The following is a 24,563-nucleotide window of genomic DNA, read 5'->3' on the forward strand; positions in this document are numbered from 1 at the left end:
TTTGAATAATACATTGCCCAACGCTTTACTTTTCAAACTATTGACTGTCCAACTCATCTAACGTAAACGCACTATTCTTGCTGTAAATGGAAAATAAAGTCCCATGTCAGGCAAGGAGGCTTGATTTTTGGAGAAATTGCTGCTTGACAGAGAGTTATAAAGTAGGAGAGGACCACTGTGGCTCCCCTTCACCTTTACACACACCAAATGCCTCATAACACCATATCAATCATTCTTTACAGATGCTGAGTTGAGGATAGGTAGACGTACTGTAAGGGTGGAAATTGTATGACACCTAACAGCTCAAAAAAAAAAAATCACTTTTCTACACCAGATCTTCTTCCTGACAGTTATCGTCTCTGTCGGCAGCAGATGGACAATGGAAGGAAATGCGAACAAAGAGAAAAATAACAAGAACCATCATCTCCCCAAAAAAGGATCCAGAAGGTTTTTTGGAGTCGTGAAAAATAAGGCGAATTTGAAGGTCATATAAAGAGCAACCAGGTGGTGCAGTGCAGGAGGGGGGCTTACGAACAAATGCATAGGGAGATGCTTGGCTTGCACTGCTGTGAGGTACAAGCTCGCCTATACTCTCCCCGGTACTCTTCATCAATCTCACCCTTACACCACCAGCTTCTCCTGACCCACATAGGAAGGAGGTTGCCTTTCTTTTATTATTGGTACAACTGTAAAACAAGCCGAAGCTTAACTGAGCTGAGTCAGGTGAGGTGTCACAAGAGGTGGAAGAGCCACTGGTACGCGTTTAGCTGAAGTCGCTAACATTTAGAGTCAAATGAGAAAAGTCCATTACCTATTGCTTCTGCTGCATATAAACAACCCTGGGTTGAATCCAAAATGTAAGATGCACTCAAGTCTGAATCAAAATCAATAACCATGGGGGAATCAGTGCTCGTGCACGTTAACAAGAGCCGGAAAGTGTCCTAGATATTGAAAAAATGATATCCACCTCATTAACAGTTTCTCTCCAATTTGTTGACTGAGTAAGCTTAAATTTGAGATTTTGAGGAAGAAGCAAAAACAGCTTCTTGCAAATTCATACCTCTTGAACTCAACCACATTTTGTCATGTTAGAGCCACAATATAAGCATCTTTTTGGGGTTTTAGGTGATAGATCGGCATCGGGCAGTTCCAAATTGAGAGGTAGAACTGAAGGGATACATGGTTTTTAGCGTGTTTGCGTAAATACAAACACGTTCAGTGTGACATACATTTGTGCTCAGGCTGAAATAAATCCACACACCCTGAATGAAACCCTACCAAATACCATTGAAAAGTAAGGAATTTGGCATATAACACCTACTTGTCTAAATGTGTCATAAAGCAAAATCTGAAAAGTGGGCAGGCCTTTACATTTAGCCTCCTTTACGCTTGATATCCACCAATAACGTTTAGTACAACCAAATGGCTTTTAAAAAAAGGGAAAGGTACATGAGCTACTGCAAAAGGTATGGCATGTGATTTGTAATGAGCACTCTTTACTTTTACAGCTTAAAAACATATCTAACAGCCTTTTGAAAGCAATACATTTTGATCTTAATTCAACATACTTTTGTCATAAACTATATTTCAAAGGAGATGACAAACATTTTACAGTGATGTTTCGACAAACCAATGATTCATCCACTTCAAGATCTTCTGCAAAGTAAAAACAGTTCAGAGAGAGAGAGAGAGAGAGAGAGAGAGAGAGAGAGAGAGAAGGCCTCTAAGTTCTTTTGTTGAACAGCAGAATTACAAAGCTGAACCTCTCAGTGCAGGGAGCAACGTTATTGGCACTCTCACATTTGCGCAGGCTCCTGTGTCTATGTGCACAAGTTTACGTGCACTTGGTGTGAAGTTTCCGCGATGCAAACAATCCCGCTTTTTTTGTCGATGTCTTAAAAACGGCTGCAGATCCTTGTTTCAGCAGCTGAAGCTTGATTGCAGACAGTGGAATTACACAAAACACCGTACTATGCATATTTCCTCCCTACAGTACAGCTAAAACTGCAATCATAATAGGGAATATACATCCCATCAGCACATAAAACACAGTTATTGGTTTAAGCATGCCATTCTTTGAACAAAGAATGCCAACATCACCTCCAAAACAGTCCATAATCTTTGAATTTGACACTGAATAGAAAAAAAAGGGAAGATCTTTAGCGCCGAGACAATGCCGGATTTGTTGTCTGCATATCCTTCAAGTGTTTAGCTAAGGATAAATCCAACTTTGAGCCAGTCCAAGTTTTTTTTTTTTTTTTTTTATGAGAACAATTCAGGTTTGAATGCGACGGTGTTGTCGCACAAAGCACTTGGAACTGAGAGAAGCTGAGGGAAAGAGAGCTTATCTCGTTGCAATGCTACTATCACGTCTGTGCTGTGAACGGCTTCAGTCAGCTCAAAGGAACGGTTGCCTAGCTTAAGTGTCTGGTGTTTTTTTTTTTTTTCTTCCCTAACAATGGCATTACTTGCACAAATACTTTGATTATTGTATTGACTCACATCCTTGCAACAAACCTTGCTTTATCTGAAGTGTAGCAGCTGTGAAGACATTTGCATATTTGCTGTGAATCAGGAGAGGGTAGCGTGTTCTTCTTGTGCAGTTGAATAGCTATGATTAGGATTTGAACAATTATTGGCAGAAATGTTTTTTTTATGTTCCACATAAAATGCAATAAACTGTGTCAAAATAAGCCCACAGCTCCATAAACGTGGACATATACCCATGAGCCAGACAGAAATGCTATCTGGCTGATCCGGAGCTGCTCTGAACGGGGCTCATGTTCATTGCTGAGGGGTGGGCGCTGTGGGTTAACTAACACAGGAAGCGGGGACAGCTGTCTAAAAGATAGGTGCTAGTTTGTGGTTTCAACAAATAACTGTGACATATTTGCCAAACACAAGCACACAAATGATTGATGCTCACTGCAGATTGAATTTAGCTGCACTAAAACTTTGTAGGGGCTTCGTTCAGCTGCAAATTGGCCCCCGTAAATTGCTCTGCACTTGGCAAAGATATGCACATTCCTGTGTGGAAAAATCAGAAGCTGAGAAAAAGCAGTAAAATGTTGATATGTTGATAAACAGTCTTCCTTTATTGGTTCTAAAACGGTGAATTATCCTTTCATCAGCATAAGAAATCGTAGGAATTCATAATTAGGACTCTACCTTTACAAAAACAAAAAAAAAGTTCAATGTTGTGCATGGTTTTATGGTAATTTTCTTGCACAGGCTGACAAAAGTGTGGAGTTATGCGTTGCGCGCTAGTAACCGCAGATATGTGTGGCTAAAGTTGACTTTGCAACTGGAGGGGATCCACCTGAGGTAAAAGTCAGCGGTTTCTGCTGCCATTCAACAGCCTTGTAGGTTTCTGTCTGACATGGTAGGCTTGCCAAGGGATCTTGATAGATTTAATTCATGTTTTTTTTTCCGGACCCATTGTTCTAAAACGTTGGCACCACATATGGCACTTGGGCAGTCTTTACTGGGGCTTTAGTGGTAATTTTGCCATCAGCTATTTACTAGGTGAAAGTGAAATAAATTTACTAGTTTTGTCTCCACAGAACGGTGGACTTTAAAGCACAAACAGGCAAAATGATCAGTCAAGAGCAAGATGTCACTTTCATCATTTTGGTAGCTTCTTTGTTTATCTTTTAGTGTTTCATACATTTTTTTTGCACATTTTGTGACTCTAGTAGTCAGCTACAGTCAGACCAAACTACCAACCGTTGTAAACAAACTCAAAGCAACAGAAACTGTTGTTTCATACTTTTGGAAATGCAATGAAATCCACAGATGGTGAGTAACCTGACTTTGATCAACGTTAAATGAAACAGATAAATTAGCATAAACCAACACACAGGGAATGACATTTTATGCAAGCTAAATGTAATTTAATTTTTATACATAAAATTACATATAAATTAATTCACATCAATCCTTTAATAAGCAAGGTCAGCTAAGATTTTCGCACACTTTCTGTCAGAACGTAAACGTAACGTGTGCATTTCCAGTATTTCTATTGGACGATCCGAGCTTGGGGCCGTAGAATTTGTGTCCCACAGCTGTCTACTGAGAGTGTTGGGCATGCACATTGCAATTTTAGATGTCCATTATTTAAACAAACGTTGGTGGGCCAGCCCCAGTATCAAGGCACCTCAAGAGGATTTACCCTACTGAGCTTGTCAGTATTCTGGCAGACTTAGTAATAGTAATATCACCTTTATTGTCATTGAAACATACATTGAAACGAAATTTGCTCTCTGCTTTTAACCCATCACCCTTGGGGAGCAGTGGGCTGCCATGTGCGGTACCCAGGGGGCAATCTGGGGTTAAGGGTCTTGCTCAGGGACCCAGAGTGCCAGCACTGGGGATCGAACCGGGTACTTGCATCCTTCTCTGAGTGCAAGCGCCCTGCTCTAACCACTAGGACAACACTCCCCATACACCAAGACGCAGCTTGGTAGGCAATTTGGGGTTAAGTGCCTTAGCCAGGGGCACATTGACATGTGGCAAGGGGAAGCTGGAATCAAACCCAAAATCTTCTGATTGCCAGATGACTACTCAACCCATCAAGCCACAGTGGTCCCTAAACTTAGATATATAGACACAAATGTTTATAGCAGACTTTTACTGGTAATGGAATCTGTCTTTTTTTACAATATTACTCTATAAAGAGCGACCCTGTCCCACTGATCATTGTGAACATAGAGCTCCACAGCAACATCTGTTGGGGCCTGGCCCCAAATGCAGAGACGCCACAGTCTGATTTAACCCATTCCTCAGGCAGCAGTGGGCAACTTTACAGCACCCTGGGAGCCGTCTGGGGTTAAGAGTCTTGCTCAGGGACCCCTAGTGGCAGTCTGCGTTGATCGAACGGGGTATCTGCAGCCTTCTCTGAACTGCTACCGTGCTGCTCTAACCACTTAACATTTACCACCTCAACCAGAGAGCATCGTCATTGCTGAAGGTGATTTTAATCACACCGACCTCAAGTCTGTTTTGCCCAAATTTCATCAATATGTGAACTTTGCAATAAGAGACGTAGTTTATTGTAACTTTCCAAATGCGTACAGGTACAAGGCTGTCCCTCTGCCACATCTGGACTCTCTGATCACTGATCTCTGGCCCTAATCCCTGTCTATAAATAATTCAGCTGCAAGCGAAAGCCAACCATCAAAACAGTAAATATTTAGAATGAAGAAGCCATGTCAGCCCCGCAGGATTGTTTTGCAAACAGACTGAGAGATTGCCACCGAGAACAGAGACTTCGAAGGACACGCATCTGCTGTCCTCTTATATATCATTAAGTTTTTGTGCAGAGACAGAGAGCAACACTAACATTGTTAAAGTCTTCCCAGACCAAAAACCATGGGTCACCAGCAAACTTGAGACCCTGCTCAGATTATGACAGGCTGCTTTTGAGAACATGGGGGACCAGCAGGCCAACAGAGAAGCCTGTTTGAATCTGAAGAACCAAACACAGGTACAAGCAGCACATAGAACACTTTCCCACAAGCAACACCAAGAGCATGTGGCAGAAGATGACCTCTGTGGTCGGATTCCAGGGCAGTTCAAGAGACGCCAGCACTGCATACAGGACTCTCTCTGACTTTCTGAACCACTTCTTCAGCACTGACATCCCCACATGCTCTCCCTAACATCTGACTGAGGTTGAACAATTTTGCAAAGAAGAATGTGCAAAATTTTCTCTTCATGTGCAAAGCTGAGACATCCCTCTAAAGACTTGCGGCAGTAATTGATCTAGTATTGACTTAGCTAGACTGGATGTGTATGCATGCCACACCTTTCAGATTACCACTATGTGTAAAACATTGTAACAATTGTGCTTTGTTCTTCCTCAAACTTTACAATTATGCATTACTTTGTGTTGGTCCATCTCAAAAATGGCTATCAAACAAGCTCAAGATCGAGGATGTGTGGGGAAATCTAAAAAGACTCAGCATCCACTGTGGGACCAAAAGACAAACGACTGCTCAAATAATTTCTTACATTCTCTGAAAAGCATGTTGTGTTCAGAGCTCTCAAAATGCACTGAGAATACAGCAGGAAATTGTGCTTTAGAAGTCTGGAGCTTGGCAATAGTGAAAAAATTTTAAGCGTTCCCACTCTCCCTGCACCTCCCAACACCCACCCACCCACACACTCCTCTTGAATGTCTACACACACACACACACACACACACACACACACAAACATTCAGATGTCAGTGAAGTCTGAGTGACTCGATCCCTGTCACCGGTTGCCTGCTGCGAAAACAGCACCACTCTGCTCTTCTCACTCTCCTCCCCGCTCTCTCCCTCTCCCTCCATTCTGGACGCCAGCCTGACATACCAGACCTCGTTCGTTAGCGTATATTTTTACCCACCGTTACTAAATTAGGAAGCCAGAGGGAGCAAATGGAGTGCGGCTGCCAAGGCAGAAGAAGAAGGGTCTGATCAGGCCTGGGTTTGCTGAGGGGCCCATGCCAACCCGACCAGCTTCATTAAGAGGCACTTGGGTTTCAGAAATAGAAGCCCAATGGGGACCGGGGCCAAACAGATCCCTGGATGGCCAGCCAAAAAACTCATGGGACAAACAAACAAATAAACGAGTTGTCTCATGGCCTGCCAGAACCAACCGGCAGTGGCCATCCCAAGGAGCCAGCAGAAGTTATCTTGGGCAGTCTCGCATGGAAAATGTGCCATGCCCCGAGTTTAAAAGTGGCGATGCTGCGTACTCTGCCAGCCAAGTACAGAATAAATTAACCTAGAAATCGGTCTCCAGAGACCAATTTCTCAAAGCGGCCACAGAGACGTAACTTCTTGTTTATATGGCATGGATGTCGGGCACTGATGTGAGAAGGAATATTTTTACAAGTAAATGTACATTTCCTCTATTGGCTGCGTGAACATACGGCTGCTTTTCTGTGAAACCTAAAAAATGTTGTTATACAAAGAAGTTCCTTATTTTTGTTTCAATCTGTCAGTGATTTATTTGTACTTGCAGTTCTTGAAATTTCTCTCAAAAAAATAAAAACAAACAAAAGAAAAAAAAAACAGGCAACTAATTACACTAAATGAAACCCAATAGGCAATGATTTCAAATGACACATATCTATTAGTGTATTTCAGAAATACACAGATAATAAAGAAGCAGTTGAAGAATTTTTTTTTTATTTGAACACTGTTTTTACAGCTACATTAACTCTCCAGGGTCCTCTCAGAGAAACTTGCCCATAGGACCCCTAACATCCTAGCTAAAAGTCAAACATTACACATACACACGTACATATATATATATATATATATATATATATATATATATATATATATATATATATATATATATATGTGTGTGTTTGTGTGTGTGTGTGTGTGTGTGTGTGTGTATGTGTATATATATACACACATACATACATATATATATATATATATATATATATATATATATATATATATATATATATATATATATATATATATATATATATTACTTTCAAAGATTAAATATTTTAAAGAAAAAGGAAAAAGTTGAATTTTCCATTTCTATGCAATTTAGCAATAAGTTATGGTAACGCCTCTCACACTTATCAAGGAAAAAATTAAACCATAAATTATATGGGCAGGGTGGAATGTTGATTGTGATTTATTCAGACAATTTTGTCTTTCCATAATATATTTTGAATGTTTTCTGTACAATACTGCTAAATAATACAACAAAATTAACGCAATTTTAGCTCTGCTGCAAACAAGTTGTTATAATATTTATTTCATTAAAAATAAACAAAAATCTCTGTTTAACCCTGAGGGTCAGATTGAAAAGGTAGTCATTAGAAATAAACTTCTCAGTTGAATGAAAATTACTTTTAATTTAAATATTCCAGGAAAATGAATAGGGTGGACCTTAAGTGTTTATTGACTTATTCAAACATTTTTAGAAATTGCCTGAAAATAATTTTCCTAAAAGAGAATCTGAGATTTCTGTAAATGTATGCATGCTTCAACTAGAGCTCAGATGCTTCTGATTTACTCTGATCCTCCTAGAGGTGCTACTGTGGCTTCAGTGGAGTACACTTGTATTGAATATAACATAGAAGGTCTCACAAAGCAAATCAGAGCAAAGCAGAAATAAAGCAATGAAGTCAGAGGAACTTTTTAAAGTTCTTCCAGGCAAATCTGAGGCAGGATACGAGACAACGTTTGGCTGCTTTGAACGTCCTGCAAAGCCCTGTGTTTTCCATTATTCAGAAATGGAAGAAGTTTGGAGCCAACAAAACCCTCCCTAGATCTGACTAGATTACCAACCTTGAGTTACTGGGAAAGACAGGCCTTGGTAATAGAGGAGACCAAGAACCTAAGAGTCACTAAGGCAAAACTTCAGTGGGAAGTTTTGCCTTAGTGACCAGAAGGTCAACTACTGCATTCCACCAACTGGGCCTTTATGGTAGATTGCTCAACAGACATTGGCAGTGTGCCTGACGTTTGTCAAAAAGCTTCGTATAGACTGTCAGACCAGAAGAAAGAAAATGATCCGGTCTGATGAAACCAAAATAACACTTTTTAGGCTGAAGTCATGCCTCATTTCTGGAAAAGACAGCCACTGCTCATTATGGGACGAACACCTGTCAAACACCTGTGGAGACTGGGAATATTTTCTGGGACAGGAACTGGTGTTTAAATGTGTAGAGTTATATGTTTTCTTGTTTGTTTTTTTTTTTACTGTGAAAAAAATCGCTTTGTCATTATGAGAAATAGTTGTTCTTAAAGAAAACCATATTATATGTCTGTTGCATGACAAAATGTGGAAAAAAGAGAAGGAGTGTAAATACTTTCTGGTGGCACTTTAAATGATTTACGCCAGTTTGTGTTTCTTCTAACAATAAAACATAATTTGAGTTTAAGGTTTTGGTAAGTTACTGTTTTCTATACTTGCAGCATAATGGTCCCTAAAGACACTGACAAAAAACTAATGTCAGAGAGCATTTTTAAACAACAAAATAGGGATCTGATAAAGGTATCACATCATAAAGATCACAACTTTGATATAATTCTCCACTGAGTCCACGTTATATGTCATGTGTGCAGGAGGTAGTTACTTTTGTAAATCTATACTGACATCTTGTGGAAATAGATTGTAAAACAGCCTCGAAAAGTTTATTTATTAATTTCACCAATATAAAAAGGTCAACTAATTTCAACTCAAATCAACTAAACATAAAGGACATTTCTGGAACACTTTTAAGAACTATCAAAGCTGACCAAAGTGCTCAATAAGTTGAAAAAAAAAATACAGTTTAACAATAATTACAGTTAATCAGTATTAATGTCACTGTGTGGTTTTAGTTTAAATATAACAGAACATCACAGAAGTATACTATACACGAGAATACTCTTTACTTTTTCTTCTTCTCTGTAGGGCTTTTTCAAAAGTGAGTGTAGTTTATTTTTTTTTTCTTTATTTGAGTGTAGTTTCTTGGTTTTACAGATATTAGGATTTTTGGAAATTAACAGATGAGTTGTGAGTTTCATTTACTCAGTTACGTTTACGTCAGTGAATTTTAAAAGAAATGTACTTTAAGGATTTGTTTTACTGCACCACATGTTTCATTTTCATTTGAGTGATAATATCAGGAAGTACCAAATTTCTGGCTACTCTACCCATCAGGGGCAACTTCACTGCCAAACAGGGTTAAATCAAAATGCACCAAATTCAGACCTACACAACTTGATAGAGTGAAATTTCCTTTTTGAGGAAGAAGCTTCATTCTTCCGATGTCTAGTGTTTCCTCTACCTGAATTTGTTATTTTGTAATTATCTTATTTATTTATATTATTGTTGTTTTATTTAAGTCTTTAAAATACTGCGACAGACTGGTGACCTGGGTGTACCCCGCCTCTCGCCCATTGAATGCTGGAGATAGGCACCAGCAACCCTTGCGACCCCAATAGGGACAAGCGTGACAGAAATTAGATGGATGGATGGATGAAGTCTTAAAATACCAGAATTTACATGACCTTATGTATTTGTCTGTCTGATTATATCATTTTTAAATATTAATGCAGATGGTATAATCAGTTACTCAGTACTTGAGAAGTCTTTTTAAATTTTTTTATTTTTAATGTTTCTTGGATGACCACTTTTTACTGTGACTTGCGAACAAAAATTTTTGAAATTGTACTTCACATACTCGAGTATAATCTTTGGATACTCTACTCACCTCTGGAAACCAAGACACAGACAAAGATAAGCCTAAAAGATGGTCCATCTGGTCTTTGTAACATTACGATGACCCTGTTGAAATGTTGTCCTACGCCAAAAACAAAAAGAAAAAGCATTTAAAATTAACCAGAAAGAAAACTTTTTTAAAATAATCACTGTTCAGAGCCAAACAGTCCAGTTTAGGTTTGACTTGTTAACATATTTTAGCAATTGAAGTTACAAATTAGACAACAGTTTTGGTATAACTAACCATTAACGTTTACACCACATGGGAGGTATTTTACTTGTTCCACAGACATAAATAGGATAATGGAAAACTTGTTCTTGATCTGTTTTAAGTCTGTGTGACACAGGTCTCATTACAATTCGGTTTTGGAAATCAGCCTTGGACAATTGTCGGAATTTTGTTTCTTTACTTTTGGAATTCTTCTTTTTTAGCCTGTTATTTTTCTCATTCTACAAGATAAATGAGTATCAACCTAAAGTCTTCATTAAAGCCTTGTACAATCAATTTTAATATTTTCCACATCTTTTCTACCCACTATCCATATTTATGTTCTTTTTATTTTGTTTTTACTTAATGTGGTAAATCAAAGAAAACTAAGGCAAAAAGCAGTTTTGGTAAAAACGTATATCTTAAAAAATATTTCAAAAGTGTCTTTACAGGCCCACATTGTTTATATAAAAATAGTCCCAAATAAATAAAATCCAAAGTCACTCTAAACAAGCAAAGTAGATTCCAAATATCTGACAGCAGGCTTTAACAGGGAGCTTAGCAAATGGTTGGCCGTTGACCAGCCTTTATTGTCACAGTTTGGAGTAATTTAAACAGTTTATTTGCTGTTTTCATAATATGAGCAAATTTATGCAAGTTGCTTATTTTTTGTTTCATTTCCTATCTTTTGAAGATCAAAACATGCTAGCCCTCTTGTCTTTCCCATTTTGAAGAGTGGCTAAGAGGAAATGTCTTCTCTGTCACACATATCCTAGCAAAACAAACTGTCATTGTAATGTTTACAAATATGAACCCGATATTCAACCAACACAGAGTTACGTTTTTTTTAAAAAAAAAAAACATTATTGAAACGGGTAGTGGATGATGAGGCAGGCAAGCAGGACCAGACTTGACCAGATGCATATAGTGACAGGCCAGACCAGTGAAGAAGGCCGGAGCTGATCAGAACAGGCCATGTGGACCGAGGAACCACCAGAACGGGCAGAGCGAGTGGCTGGAACTCACGGGGAAACAGGTAGACTTGTGCAGCATGCAGACACAGGCAACTTTCAACAGAAGAGGCCATCAGACAGAGCACACAGGAACAGGTAGGGGCGGGGCGGGGCGGGGCGGGGCAGGGCAGGGCAGGGCACAAAGGCTGAGATGAGATCAGATGAGAAGAGACATTCTGGCCGTGAGTGGATGACAGAGGCAGGTATATGTAGGCAGGTGAACAGGTGAGCAGAGTTGACAGTAATTACTAACAGCAGGTGGAGCTGATGTGGGCTAATTGACTGGTTGGATAGTAGCTGGTGGCTGAGAGGTCACAGGCTGATAGAATAGTGGCTGATTCAAGTCCAGAAAAGTCCAAAATAAACAAGCAAACACCCCTAAATCCTGACAGTCATGCATGAATGAAAAAACTTTTTTTTTTAATAAATAAAGATAATCTAACATAGTTCTAACCACACATATTACTGCAGGTTCCCAATGTGTCAAAAACCTTCAAACATGTATCACAGTGTTGGACGGTCTGTGTTCTCTTAGCTACTGTATTCAAGTGTCAAGAATGAAAATTATTTCCCACCCCATTGGATGGTCTGACATCAAATCAAGGCTTTCCTAAACAATAACGTTTTTGATGAAAAACAGTTAAGTGCTTTGTATTAAGGTTGTCTTTTATGTAAAAATAAACAGAAAGGAACAAATTCAGTCTCAACTTTGCACAGAAATTGTTTCTTTTGATGGGATGTACTTTTTTCTGTCTAACTAATGTATCAATATCCACATGTATCCTGCGCACAGTAGCATAGCTATCCAATATTAAGAAAACAAATACTTATCTGGATAATTCCTACTTATAACAATTTTATTATTATTATCTGTGGAACAATGTTTTGGAGAACTAGACTAATGGCTCTAACAGCGTCCAACTCGGTGTGTTCAGTTTGATGCTTGGATCCAGAATGTGGTGCGACGTGTTTCCCTGACCAGGCTTGTGTTTGGGGAGAAACAGTTACAACTAGCCTAGTCTCATGCCAGACTGGCTAAAGCAAACTTTGATTTCAAAGCTAATTTAAAAAGATTCCCTTTATATCTATAGTGCAACAATAAAGTGTTTGCACCTCACAGATGGCTTCTGTTCTCGTTTTATCACCCTTAAAATAGTTAAAATCATTAGAAAATATTCACAAATGTTAATATCTGATAGTGATTGCCTCAGTAAGTGCTAAAGCAGCCTCCAAATGATGATTCATTAAGGGAAAAGCTATCCAAACAAACTTGAGCTACCATTACAGCATGTGAATAGTTGGTCCGCCTTTAGCAGCTACTGTCAAACATTTGAGGTCAGCCTTTTACGACGCTGGGGAGGAGTTCAGACCCACTCCTCTTTGGCTGAATAGTTTCAAATCAGTCACATGGAAGGGTTTTTGAGCATACAGTCACCGCATACAAATTTGATTTAAGTCTAGACTTTGACTGGGTTGCTTCAAAACCTTTGCTTTGTTTTTTGGTTTTTAAGTGTGACCAAAACAAAATAAAAAAATAATAAAAAGCAAAAGGAGAAGGAGAAGAAATCTGTACTGGGGTAAACATGCTCTTCTAACTCTCTACATGTATTTTCCATCAGCGTGAAGATGTTCCTGCCTGATTGTCAAATCATTTATCAAACACTGTTTATTGCTTTTCCTTTATACGCTTCGCGCAGTGATTATGAGCTATAATAGTTTGCTTTTTAATAACCGCCTTGCTTAGGTTGCGGACTCCACGCACTTGAGCACTTGGCTCTTTCCGGAGGGTTGCTCCTGTTTTCCTCCTCTGTCCCCATCTGTAAAGGTAAAAAAAACTTCTCCGGACGTCTCCAGACTTTACACCTCACACGGCGAAGGGCTTCGCTTATTACGGACAATTCTGTATAACTAGGAGGACGGTAATACAGAATGTGCGTTAAACATAAACTCAACTTAAAAGCTGAAAAGGACCTTGACCTTTCACCCTTGGGGAAGTCAGACTTGTCTTTCCCAGAGGCAGAGAAAGTTCTGGCAGAGCTTTATAGACACTGTGTTATGAACCAGAAAGAGACAATAGACTTGCCAGCGGTCTGTACAGGTACAAGATTTTTTTTTTTTTTTTTTTTTTTTTGCAGCAGCAGCAGCAGCAGCAGTGCCCAAACCAGTGACTTTTTGTTGCATGAGTTTTGTAATATCATTTCTGTTTATTATAAAAGCTTATTCTAAGGTTAGATACCAACTGTGTACAACATGAGCTGCTGCCACAAGATGGCAGTATATTCCTGCAAGTTTGAGAGAGTGCTTCTGGTGAGTTGTTTACGGGGCATAAATGTTGATGTCTCATGTTCTCAACATGTTCTCAACTTGAACAACTTGAATTTCCCCCTGCTAGCTTTGCTCCCTAATGTTGACAGATGCTTGTGGAAGGGTTGCTCCAATTTTTTAAATGGTAATTAGTAAAATATTCTGTTTGTTATTCTTGAATTGTGAGGGTCTTTTAAACCTTGTAAAGCTCTTCTATTTTTTTTATAAATCTGTGTAACCTGATTTGTACCAGCAAAACTAGATTATTTACGTTTTCTTCTATTTGATTTCCTTTTACATGCTGCAGGGTTGACAACAAGGGTACCAAAGCTGGTGTTACATGCTCAGGAGAAGATTAAAGCATTAAAGGATCATGGTGGAGACAGCTAGCACGTACATCATGAGGTGCACAGTCTGATAGTCTGTTGTGGTAACATAAGAAATGGCAGCCACTTGTCCCAGTTCAGCTCCCTCGGGATGAAATTAGCAGCTCGACCGGAAAGGGATGCAGCCTGTCTATGTTTATTTTGATTCAATGCATCTTGCCTTTACACTGATTGGGTTAAAACAGCAGACTCTGTTTTTTTTTCTTCTAAGTGTTCTATGGTCTAATGTTCTAAATGAATCATCTGGTCCTCATCAGTACCTAAATGTGGTTGTGGAGTACCTCAGATGAACAACATCTTTATTTTTGTTATAGTTTCAATATCAATTTACCAAAAAGTCGAAGACTGGTGTGGAAAACAGAATACACTGATGATCAGTCTCTTGTGTTTCACTCTTTCTAAATGAACTCACACAGGTTTTGTTGGGCTCGGCAAAGTTTGGGTGACGCCAAGATCTGGATTATTTGCTGCGCATCGGAATATTTTCTTATTATACAATGTAGAACTACGTTTCAGCATCAAGTTTACATTTGATGGTAAATCTGTGCATATAGCTCCCATATTTATATTTATACACAACACTTTACAGTCACCTACTTTTACTTTTTACATACTGTACACTTATATATAATATTTATATCCTGTATAGCACTTCTGGATTGATGCAAACCACATTTCGTTGCTTTGTACTTGTGACAGTGCAATGACAACAAAGTTGAATTCTATTCTATTCTATTCTATTCTATTCTATTTTATTTGATTCTATTCTAAATGCTTTACTTGTATACTGTGACCCAAATCAGATTTCCTTTATCCACATCTGATCTGTGATCGACAGGTTGAATACCATTTGTTTTCTCTTCATCAACGTATCAGAAGTAAGAACTCTCAGTACCTTTTGTTTGTAAATGCATCAATGACCTGAATTTAAGAAACTGATGTATTTTTTTATCTTCACCTTTTTTAGCTGAGCAAAAATCAGTTAAAGGTCATACGTTGGTGTGCAAATTTATTGATTATTTCATTGTATTCAAAACTACTACCCCTATCAAAAAACATGTTGCATTTTATTTCATTTTTCAAGCATTATAGTGCTTGGGGAAAATAAATCAGAATTATCAGGTTTTTACAACAACCCATAGACTGCTCTTGGCCCAAAAGAATCTGAGATTTGTATCTTTATATCCTGAACTTGGTCTTCTCTCGCTTATAACTTTTTATCATGGTTGAACATTTTTAATTAAGTTTGTTCTTTCCAACAGAATTTGTTCTGAATTCTTGTGCTTTATTCAGAATATTCTTTGTAACCCTAAAGTTCTGGCGCAAAGTTCTGTTTTACGATAAGAGGCTGTTTTCTGACAATCCTTCCAAACAAACCGTATTTGTTTAGTCTTTTTTTGCTAAAGTCACGGTCATAAATGTAATCATTTTATATCGTTTAGGTGTTCTGTAGGTTCGCAGGCTGTGTTCATAGAATTTCCAACAAATTTGTTGGGGAAATAGATGAACTATTTGGTGCAATCTGTATTTGTAAAAAAGATCCTAGTATCCCTACTATGAATCAAAAGTAGTGAAATGGGGTGAGCTGTACTTGCAGGATTTGTAAATGCTGCCATCTCTATCTGTTTCTGAGAGTCAGTGTTTGTTGATGTGTGTGTGGTTGGAGAAAAAAAATGTGCAGACTCTGGCTGGTGTGTGTAAACTCACTAAATCTCTTTTGTTTGATGATGACTAAGAATTTGGCATGCGGCTAAAAGCTCTGTCAGTCAACAGTGTTGTGACGGAGGGGAATGTTCCCACTAAAGCCAGGAACAATGAAGTAAGCTCTGCTCTAGTTCTGGACCCTGGTTCCAAATATTCCACAAAGTTGTAGATTCTGCTTCAAGGTGTGCGTCGTCAATCAGCAGGATGGGATTTATCCTTCAAAAAGATGGATGCTCTGTTGCCGGGTCTAGATTTATTTGTTTGTTTTTAAATGTTGGCCCCTTTTTTGTAGATTTGTGTGACTACTGCAAATAAATCAACCTATTAAATCAAAAACATTTTAATGAAATAAACGTTGTGGTGTATTTCATTAACAGTTGCTGGTTGGATGATAAATTGAGAGAAACTCTCTACCGCCCTTGTGTCGAAATAAAATACACTCTTTGCCAATATTTATGATTTTAATTTACAAGTAGTGCTTTTCTGTCATCTAAAATTGTGCCAGTAAAACTGTTGAAGAAAGGCTTGGTAAAAAACGATGTACAAAGGACACAAAGTTCAATGTGAAATATTTGAAATAAAACAAATGTTAAAAAATGTTACAAATGTAAAATAAACTTAACTTATCTGATAGTAGTAGCCTAACATTTTTGCTTTTATACATGTGCAATCAGTTGAGAACTGGAACCTCCTTTGTGTGTTGTACCTGCTACACAAATTTGACAGTTATGCAACGCCAATGTCCTGCGTCCTCCCTAAGACTAAGGAAGTAGAGCACATCACCCCAGTTCTAAAGTCCTTTCACTGGATCCCTGTATCTTAGAGAATAGACTTTAAAATACTTCTGTTAGTCTATAAATCACTTAATGGTTTAGAACCAAATACTTCACAGACTTGTTATCAGTGTATCAACCCTCCAGACCACTCACGTCTTCTGGCTCAAATCTACTCTACATACCCAGAACCAGAACCAAACAGAGAAGCTGCATTTAGTTCTTATGGTCCACTTATCTGGAACAAAGTACCAGAGGACTGTAAACGTGCTGATACACTTAGTTCCTTTTTAATAAAGGCTAAAAAAAAAAAAAAATTATTTAGAGTTGCCTTTGAATAGGAATGTTGAATTTTGTTGTCCAACTTATCTGATATCTCGACCTGCTGCTACTATTCCACTGCAATGTTCTTTTTTCTGTATGTTTCCTTTTCTCGTGTTTTGTTCATGTACAGCACTTTGAATTGCCTTGTTACTGAAATGTGCTATTTAAATAAACCTGCCTTGCCTTACATATTTTGTGTTATTATTAAAGCACTTTATTGGTTTACACTACTTTATAGAATCTTTTTTTTATTTAAGTTTGTGTCAGTAATTAGCTGCAAGACGTATCTTCCAGTAGTTTGCCATTACTCACACGGCTGTGTGACATACAGATGCATCTCAGTAAATTAGATTTATCATCTAAGCACATATTTATTTTAGGCTATACAAGTTAACTCACTATTATGCACCATTTTCTACCATTTTTTTCCCCTTCCACTCAACTTCCCCTTAAAATTGCCAATTTCTGTCAACGGCCAATGTGTTTACCAGCGATTTGTTGTGGCTTACTACAGCATGTGTGGCAATGACTGCTGGAAAACTGTCAGCAGTCTTTCCGTGGTTTTGTAGGTCATAAAATGTTCATTATATCAAAACTATCCCTGACTGTTTAGGACAGTTGCTAATTAAAATTGCTTTCATAAATAAATTTTTTGTCTTTTATTTTCAAATTACTTGGCCAGAACAAATCTATTTGTTATCTACTTAGGGATTCTCACCCATACTTATTATGGACACACACAATTTTAAGCAGTCAGCATGCTGATGCTTTGAAACTCTTCAGATTTACAGGAGCAAGCTTTTAGTGTGTTTTTGTCTCTGTTTTCCCCTAGCAATGGCCTATTTGTTTCATGAACTTAAAGGGAGCCCAGGAAAACTCACATCAACCGTGCTCTGGAAACATTTACAAAAAGAACATGGTGTGGCTTGCTTGGCAGCCCACCCACACAACTCTAATTATATTAACCCTCTTCCTTGTGGACTCTTGGTATGTTTCAACAGAATTTGTCATCTTGCCTCTTGGTCAGGAAGTGTGGACGGATGCAGAGTGAATGAGAGGATAGAGAAGCTTTGTGTTATTCTGCCCATGTCGACAGAAAGGCAGGTCTCAGACGATGGGAGAATGTAGCTGCAGCTTCAGCCGCTGTTCTGCCATAAATGGATCTGGAGTAAATCTTTGTGGGTAGGGACCTTCCCCTGTCCATCAAGTCATGTTAGGTAATCATAGATCCATGGGAAAATCCGAAGAAATTGGCTTTTGGGATGTTTCCGTAACCTTTGGTGTTCATTTATAAAGACTGAGCCACAATTACTCAAATAGGTCCAAATTCATGCACTCCAAAGTTGTAAATACGGCAGACCTGTCAACGCAGGCAAGTGACATAAAAGTGACATAAAAGGGAGTTTAGCATAAACTTTCACTTTTCTATCAGATGACATGGAGAATATGAGTTTCTGTAATGCATAACGAAGGAAAAGACTGCAGCTCCTCTGGGCCTTTTGCCCTCCCCCTGTTCTAGAGCTAAATTAAATTTAGAGTCCATTAGATGGTTTGAAGCTGTTAACACAGCTTCATTGTCACAGAACTTGTTGCCCTTCTGTTGGTTAACAACGCCTTCATATATCACAATATATACAAGGATTTAGCCTAAAAAGAACAATCATGGGAAGCTTGAGAATAAAAAATAAACGGTGAATTATTAGAAGCAGTGCACATTTTCTGTTGTGTGATTAGGTCCAGTTCCAGCTGTGGTTTCCACTGACTCACCAAGAACGTCCCTTAATTTAGTCATCCGGGAAGAAGAAAGCAACCATGCACAGATTAGGAGCTGTGCAAGTCTAGCTTTCAGAGGAAACAGTTTGCAGCTTGGATTCATGTAATAAAAAAGTATACAGGCTTGTTTCCCTACCGTAGTCTTTACAGCATAAGTAATTAGCAGCAGATTACTACTGTGCGAGACGTCAGCTTGTCTGGAATATAGTTACTGTAGGAACACAAGATGGATTTATAGTGATGAAACAAGTGCAATGGTGTACTTTTAACATAGGGAAAATGTTCATTTATAATTCCGAGAGCCTTTTCTAAATACAGAGCAGAGAAAAAGCAATCATCTCCCTACAAATTTCTTAAGTTTTTCCTTTTTAAGTTTCACATCACACTATTACACCCATGACTGGATACTTTCAGAGGTGCAAGATCAAGAAATCCCTTGAACAGAAACTGTTTGACCACATGAAGTAGGTTAAAAGATCTCAAAAAGCAACCGATCGTGCCCCGTTCTAAAGAAATCCAGGTACAAACGTGAAACATAGTCATTGATACCAATCAGTCTGGAAAAGGTTGCAAAGTTATTTCAATAGCTTTGGGACCACAGTGGAGCAGTTATCCATACGATAAAAACGTGGCACAGCAACAAATTATCCAGGAGGTCACAAAAGACCCCAAAACAGCATTCATAAAACACAGCAGGCTTACTTGTCTCAGGCAAAGTCAGTGTTCATGAGCCATCAACAAGACACAGACTACAGGTAAATAAATAAATAGATAAAGTGAAAAACTCCACTGACCAAAAAGAACAAAAATGCATGTTTGATATTTTTCAAAAACCTATTTGGTTTTGGTCTGTACAGTGGTGCTGTTGGTATCATTGTTACCTTGCAGCAAGGAGGTCCTCGGTTTGAATCCCAGCCTGGGGTCTTTCTGCATTGAGTTTACATGTTCTCCCAGTGCATGCGTGGGTTCTCTCCAGGTACTCTGACTTCCTCCCACAATTGGTCTCTCATTGCACAGAGCAATTGTGGTCATTCTCAACAAGAAAGCCCAGCAGAGGATGTACATGAATGGTTGTTTGTCCTGTGATGGACTGGCAACCTGTTCCAGGTGTGCTCTACTGGATACAGAGACACTGCTTGGATAAGTGGGGATGGATGGATTTTTTTGGATCCACAACACATTTGTGAAAAGTGGAGCTTTTACAAAAATCACGTTACATCTAGTGTAATACGAACACCACATTACTGTCTGATCACTTTGATCAGACGCTTTTTCAGGGTCTGATCAAAGTGATCAGACCCTGATATCTGTTCTCTGTCCGAAAAATCCTACAGTGGAATATCCACCCATCTGTTTGTGAGCAGCAAGTCCACTTGTTGTGGCCTAGTCAAAGTTTGGACCTAAATCAAACAGAAGTGCTTTGGCTATTCATGCTCAAAAAATTGCCCAGTGTGGATGAACTGACAATTCTGCGAAGAAGAGTTTTCCAAAACTCCTCCACAGTGATGTAACCATTACCAGTAAATGTTTGATACCAGTTGTTCCCACTACAGGTGTCAAAACCGGTGATTAGCTTTAGGGTTTGTTTGTTTTTTATAAAATACCAGGTTGCTTCGGATTGCTTTCTCCATTTAAGAATCAAAATTTTAAATATTTGAATTTCTCAGGTTGTCTTTCGCTGATATTGAAGTTAGTTTGATGTGCTCAAACATTAAAGAGTGACACAAAAGCAAAAACAGAAGAAATCTGTAAGGAGGCAGATACTTTTTTCACTGCACTGTAGATGTTACATTTTATCATTATGGTTACTTTACATCATTGCAAGTGGGTTTGTTTAACTGTGTCTTGCGTTTCATAGGGTTTATACAAGCAACAATTGACCAGAGGAGGCATTAAGCCAGTGTTAGAAGTCTTTGAAACTACTGAAGAATTACAATGAGCTAAAGAAGATGTGCGCTTTTAATAGACATGGCTACCATTTAACAGAACAGAGATCACTTGGACAGACCCATAGAATATCTCTCAATTGATAATCTTGCTTTTGTCCCTTGTAAAACTTTGCCAACCTGTGTTGGGTAGCAGTCCTTTTGATTTCATGGTTTTTTTATCTGTCTTGTGTCACAGGGTTGTTTCTGCGATGCTCATGCCATAGCAATGAGTCACAGTCCAGAGGGTCTGGCGGGAGCTCAGATCTCCCACAGCCCGGCCATGATCCTTTCTGCTGCACCAGACCAACATCACAATGATGAGTGTGTTCGCATAATTGGTTCTCCTACAGATGCATGGTGGCACAGTTGTTAGCAGTGTTGCCTTGCAGCAAGAAGGTTCAGGGTTTGACTCCTGGGCGGAGGTCTTTCTGCATGGATTTTGCATGATTTCTGGGAGTTATAGCTTCCTCCCTCAGTCGAAGGTGTCCAGGATGTACCCCACCCTCTCCCCCAATGACTGCCAGCCAAGTTCTTTAAACAAGTTTTGAAGACATATATATATATATATATATATATATATATATATATATATATATATATATATATATATATATATATATATAATATTCAAATATTTTGAAAGACGGTTCTTTGTGATTTAATAATGTAAAATGAGCTTGATCCAGAGTCTTCTGTCAGATCTCTGCATGTCACTGTTTTTTTAAGTTGACAGTCAGAAATACTTTTAAGTGGTCATTAGGCAGAATTTGTCTTCTCAAAACTTTTCTCATTAGCTTTAAGCTTAAACAGAAAATTGAGTAAAGATTTGACAGGCACTTTGATCATCCAGTTATATTTCAGTTTGCACTCACATTTTGAACATTTCCTTGATGTTTGTGTCCATCTGTGAGAGGCATGGTTTCCCACAGACTTCAATGCAAATGTAATAAAATTACCAACTTTATTTATTTATTTTGTTCTTGTTGAAAAAGTCATCTCTGTTTTTAAAACAGTGATATTGGATGCATAAAGTAGGATGTATCAGAGCTCTGATTACCTTGTATGTTCCTAACAGAGCACTTCGCTCTCAGACTGCAGGTCTGCTGGTGGTTCCTAGAGTAGAATGGGAGACAGATGTTTTACCTATCAGGCTCCTCTCCTGTGGAACCAACTCCCAGTTTTGGTCCATGAGGCAGATATTTTAACAGATACTTTTTTTCTTCATAGTAGGTACACCTGGTCTGGCGTTCTGTTAACTGTGACATCATCCAGAGAAGACGGCTCACCCGCTACTACCATCTAATGTAGAACAGATTACTAGATCAATGTGTGCTTCTGTGCTTGTTTGTCTCTCTTGTTGTGTCTCTGCTCTGTCTTCTCTAACTCCCAGTCGGTCGAGGCAGATGACCGTTCACACTGAGCCTGGTTCTGCTGGAGGTTATGCCTTCCCGTTAAAGGGGAGTTTTTCTTTCCACTGTCGCTTCATGCTTGCTCAGTATGAGGGATTGCTGCAAAGCCATGGACAATGCAGCAGACGACTCTCCCTGTAGCTCTGTGCTTCTTCAGTTGGAGTGAATGCTGCTTGTCGGGATGTTGATGCAATCAACTGGTTTCCCTTATATACCAAATTTTTGACCAATCTGTATAAACTGATTTAATTTGACTTTGTAAAGTGCCTTGAGATGACATGTTTCATGAATTGGCGTTATATAAACAAAATTTAATTGATATTGAATTGAAAATGTAACCTACAAATCAAGGATTCTCCAAACTGTTGCCTTGATTATCCTGTTTACTCCATGTTGCTGTAGGAACTCTGGGTCACTATTTTGAGCGAAGTCTACGTGCTTACAGGAACTCTGTAGGTCTACATGATCCAGCTTTTCTTGCCGCCCAGGATGACAGCTGTCGCTTCCTCTTGATTAATGGACCCCAGGAGGTTAGAAACAGTCTCTCAATTTAACATCCCTTTAACACAAATAGAACAATACCTTCACAACAAAACAAAAAAAGCAGCATAATCGTCAACATGCAATTTGCTATAAAGTGCCATACAAAAGTATTTGTCCCTTAATGATTTCTTCAAATTTGTCTTTTTTGTCGAACTTCTATGTTTTTGCAATCAGACTAATTTCATTATTAGACAGATGATCCGAGTAAATACAAAACCTATACAGGTCAGCCTTTTAATTCTGTACCTTCCTCCATTCAGAAAATTCAAAAGCCTCACAGATTAGATCATAAAAAACCTTCTGGTCCTGATTTCATTGATCCATAATTTTTTTAAAATTAGCAGCAGATTATTATTATTTTTACTGAGCCTCTTGCATACCTTTTTAACCTCCCATTAGACAGAAATTAAATTCCCTCTGTATGGAAGTCAGCTTTCATCCTGGTGGTGATCCAACTAAATATTTGTAGACCAAAATCAAATCTGCCAGCATTGGCCCAAATGCTTGAAACTCTAGTTAATAAAATAGATTTAATATTCTATTACCATTTTTGCTGAATTTAAGTAAGCCATTAGAAAAAGAAACATAGCTCAATTACAGCTAAAATGAAAGTGGTGAATGGCATCTTTGTTGCCCGTGATAAGAAAAAACACTCTGTATCACTTTTTGTAGATTTGTCTAAAGCTTTTGATGCAATTTAGGTATATACTTAATGAGATTTTAATACTTAGACTTCTGCATTAAGGGCTTTCAGAGAAAAAGCAATGGCTTGCTTCAAAAATTTCCTTAGTAGCAGAACTTGGTGCATTAAATGTGACGGTCTGCGTTCTGAATTTGTCACCGTCCACAAGGGGGTGACACAAGGTTCTGCACTTGGTTCCCTCTAATTCATTATCAATGACATGGCAGAGAATTTGTATTTTTACGGTGGTGTGTCAGCTCTTTTTCAGACATACTGATCCTGTCAGGATGCAGCTTATTGGCTGCAGGCTGAGCCTCTCTCCCTCTCTCTTGTTCCTGTGCAGCCTGATCGGTTTCACCTGGCAGGCTGCAATTAACCCACAACTGCTTCCACCTGTTTCCACCGCTTTATAAGACTCACCTCTTTCTGTTCCCGTCGCCGGTCCATAGCGTTCACTCCCGCTCAGTCCCTGTCAGTATTCTTGTCAGCTCCGTTTGTACCCGTCAGCCTGAAGACTCCTTTCACCTGGTCTTGTTACAGTCAGCCCAAAGACTTTCCGACAGTTTGTTTTCTCCAGTATTCGGCTCAGACGTTCAGCCCTCCACCGCTCGGCTCAGACGTTCAGCCCTCCACCGCTCGGCTCAGACGTTCAGCCCTCCATCGCTCGGCTCAGACGTTCAGCCCTCCACTGCACGGCTCAGACGTTCAGCCCTCCACTGCACGGCTCAGACGTTCTGTTCTCCACTGCTCGGCTCTGAGGTTCTGTTCTCCACTGCTCGGCTCTGAGGTTCTGTTCTCCACTGCTCGGCTCTGAGGTTCTGCTCGTCACTGCTCGGCTCTGAGGTTCTGCTCGTCACTGCTCGGCTCTGATGCTCTGCTCGCCATTGCTCGGCTCTGACGTTCTGCTCGGCTCTGATGCTCTGCTCGCCACTGCTCGGCTCTGACGTTCTGCTCTCCACGACTTGGCTCTGACGTTCTGCTCTCCACGACTTGGCTCTGACGTTCTGCTCTCCACGGCTCGGCTCTGATGTTCCGCTCGCCACTGCTCGGCTCTGATGCTCTGCTCTCCTGCACCCGGCTCAGATGTTCTGCTCTCCAATGCTCGGCTCCAGAGTTCCTCCCGGTCAGTCTCTCCACACTCCTCCTGCCGGCCAGCTTCTACACCCTTCACCTCCGTCCGTTGAAAGACTCTGGTCTCATCCTCCATCTTCCACACTATGCAATAAAACTCACTCATAAGAACTGACTCTGTGTGTGCGTGCTGTGTCCGGGTTCATCCCAGAAAAATA

The 24,563-nt window shown here is 39.3% G+C and overlaps 1 protein-coding gene across 1 annotated transcript; it reads left to right on the top strand.

The window, feature by feature from the left end:
* The first annotated feature begins 5,428 nt into the window (after positions 1-5,428).
* On the top strand, positions 5,429-22,674 carry ttc23 (tetratricopeptide repeat domain 23). The gene is given in 8 exon segments (XM_036145030.1): positions 5,429-5,485; positions 12,384-12,505; positions 13,191-13,350; positions 13,444-13,546; positions 20,597-20,675; positions 20,677-20,738; positions 20,850-20,963; positions 22,452-22,674. Coding segments are annotated over 8 exon segments (849 nt in total). The 3' UTR covers positions 22,604-22,674.
* The last annotated feature ends 1,889 nt before the right edge of the window (positions 22,675-24,563 follow it).

The sequence above is a fragment of the Fundulus heteroclitus genome, chromosome 2 (assembly GCF_011125445.2).
Source record: "Fundulus heteroclitus isolate FHET01 chromosome 2, MU-UCD_Fhet_4.1, whole genome shotgun sequence".
Lineage (NCBI taxonomy): Eukaryota > Metazoa > Chordata > Actinopteri > Cyprinodontiformes > Fundulidae > Fundulus > Fundulus heteroclitus.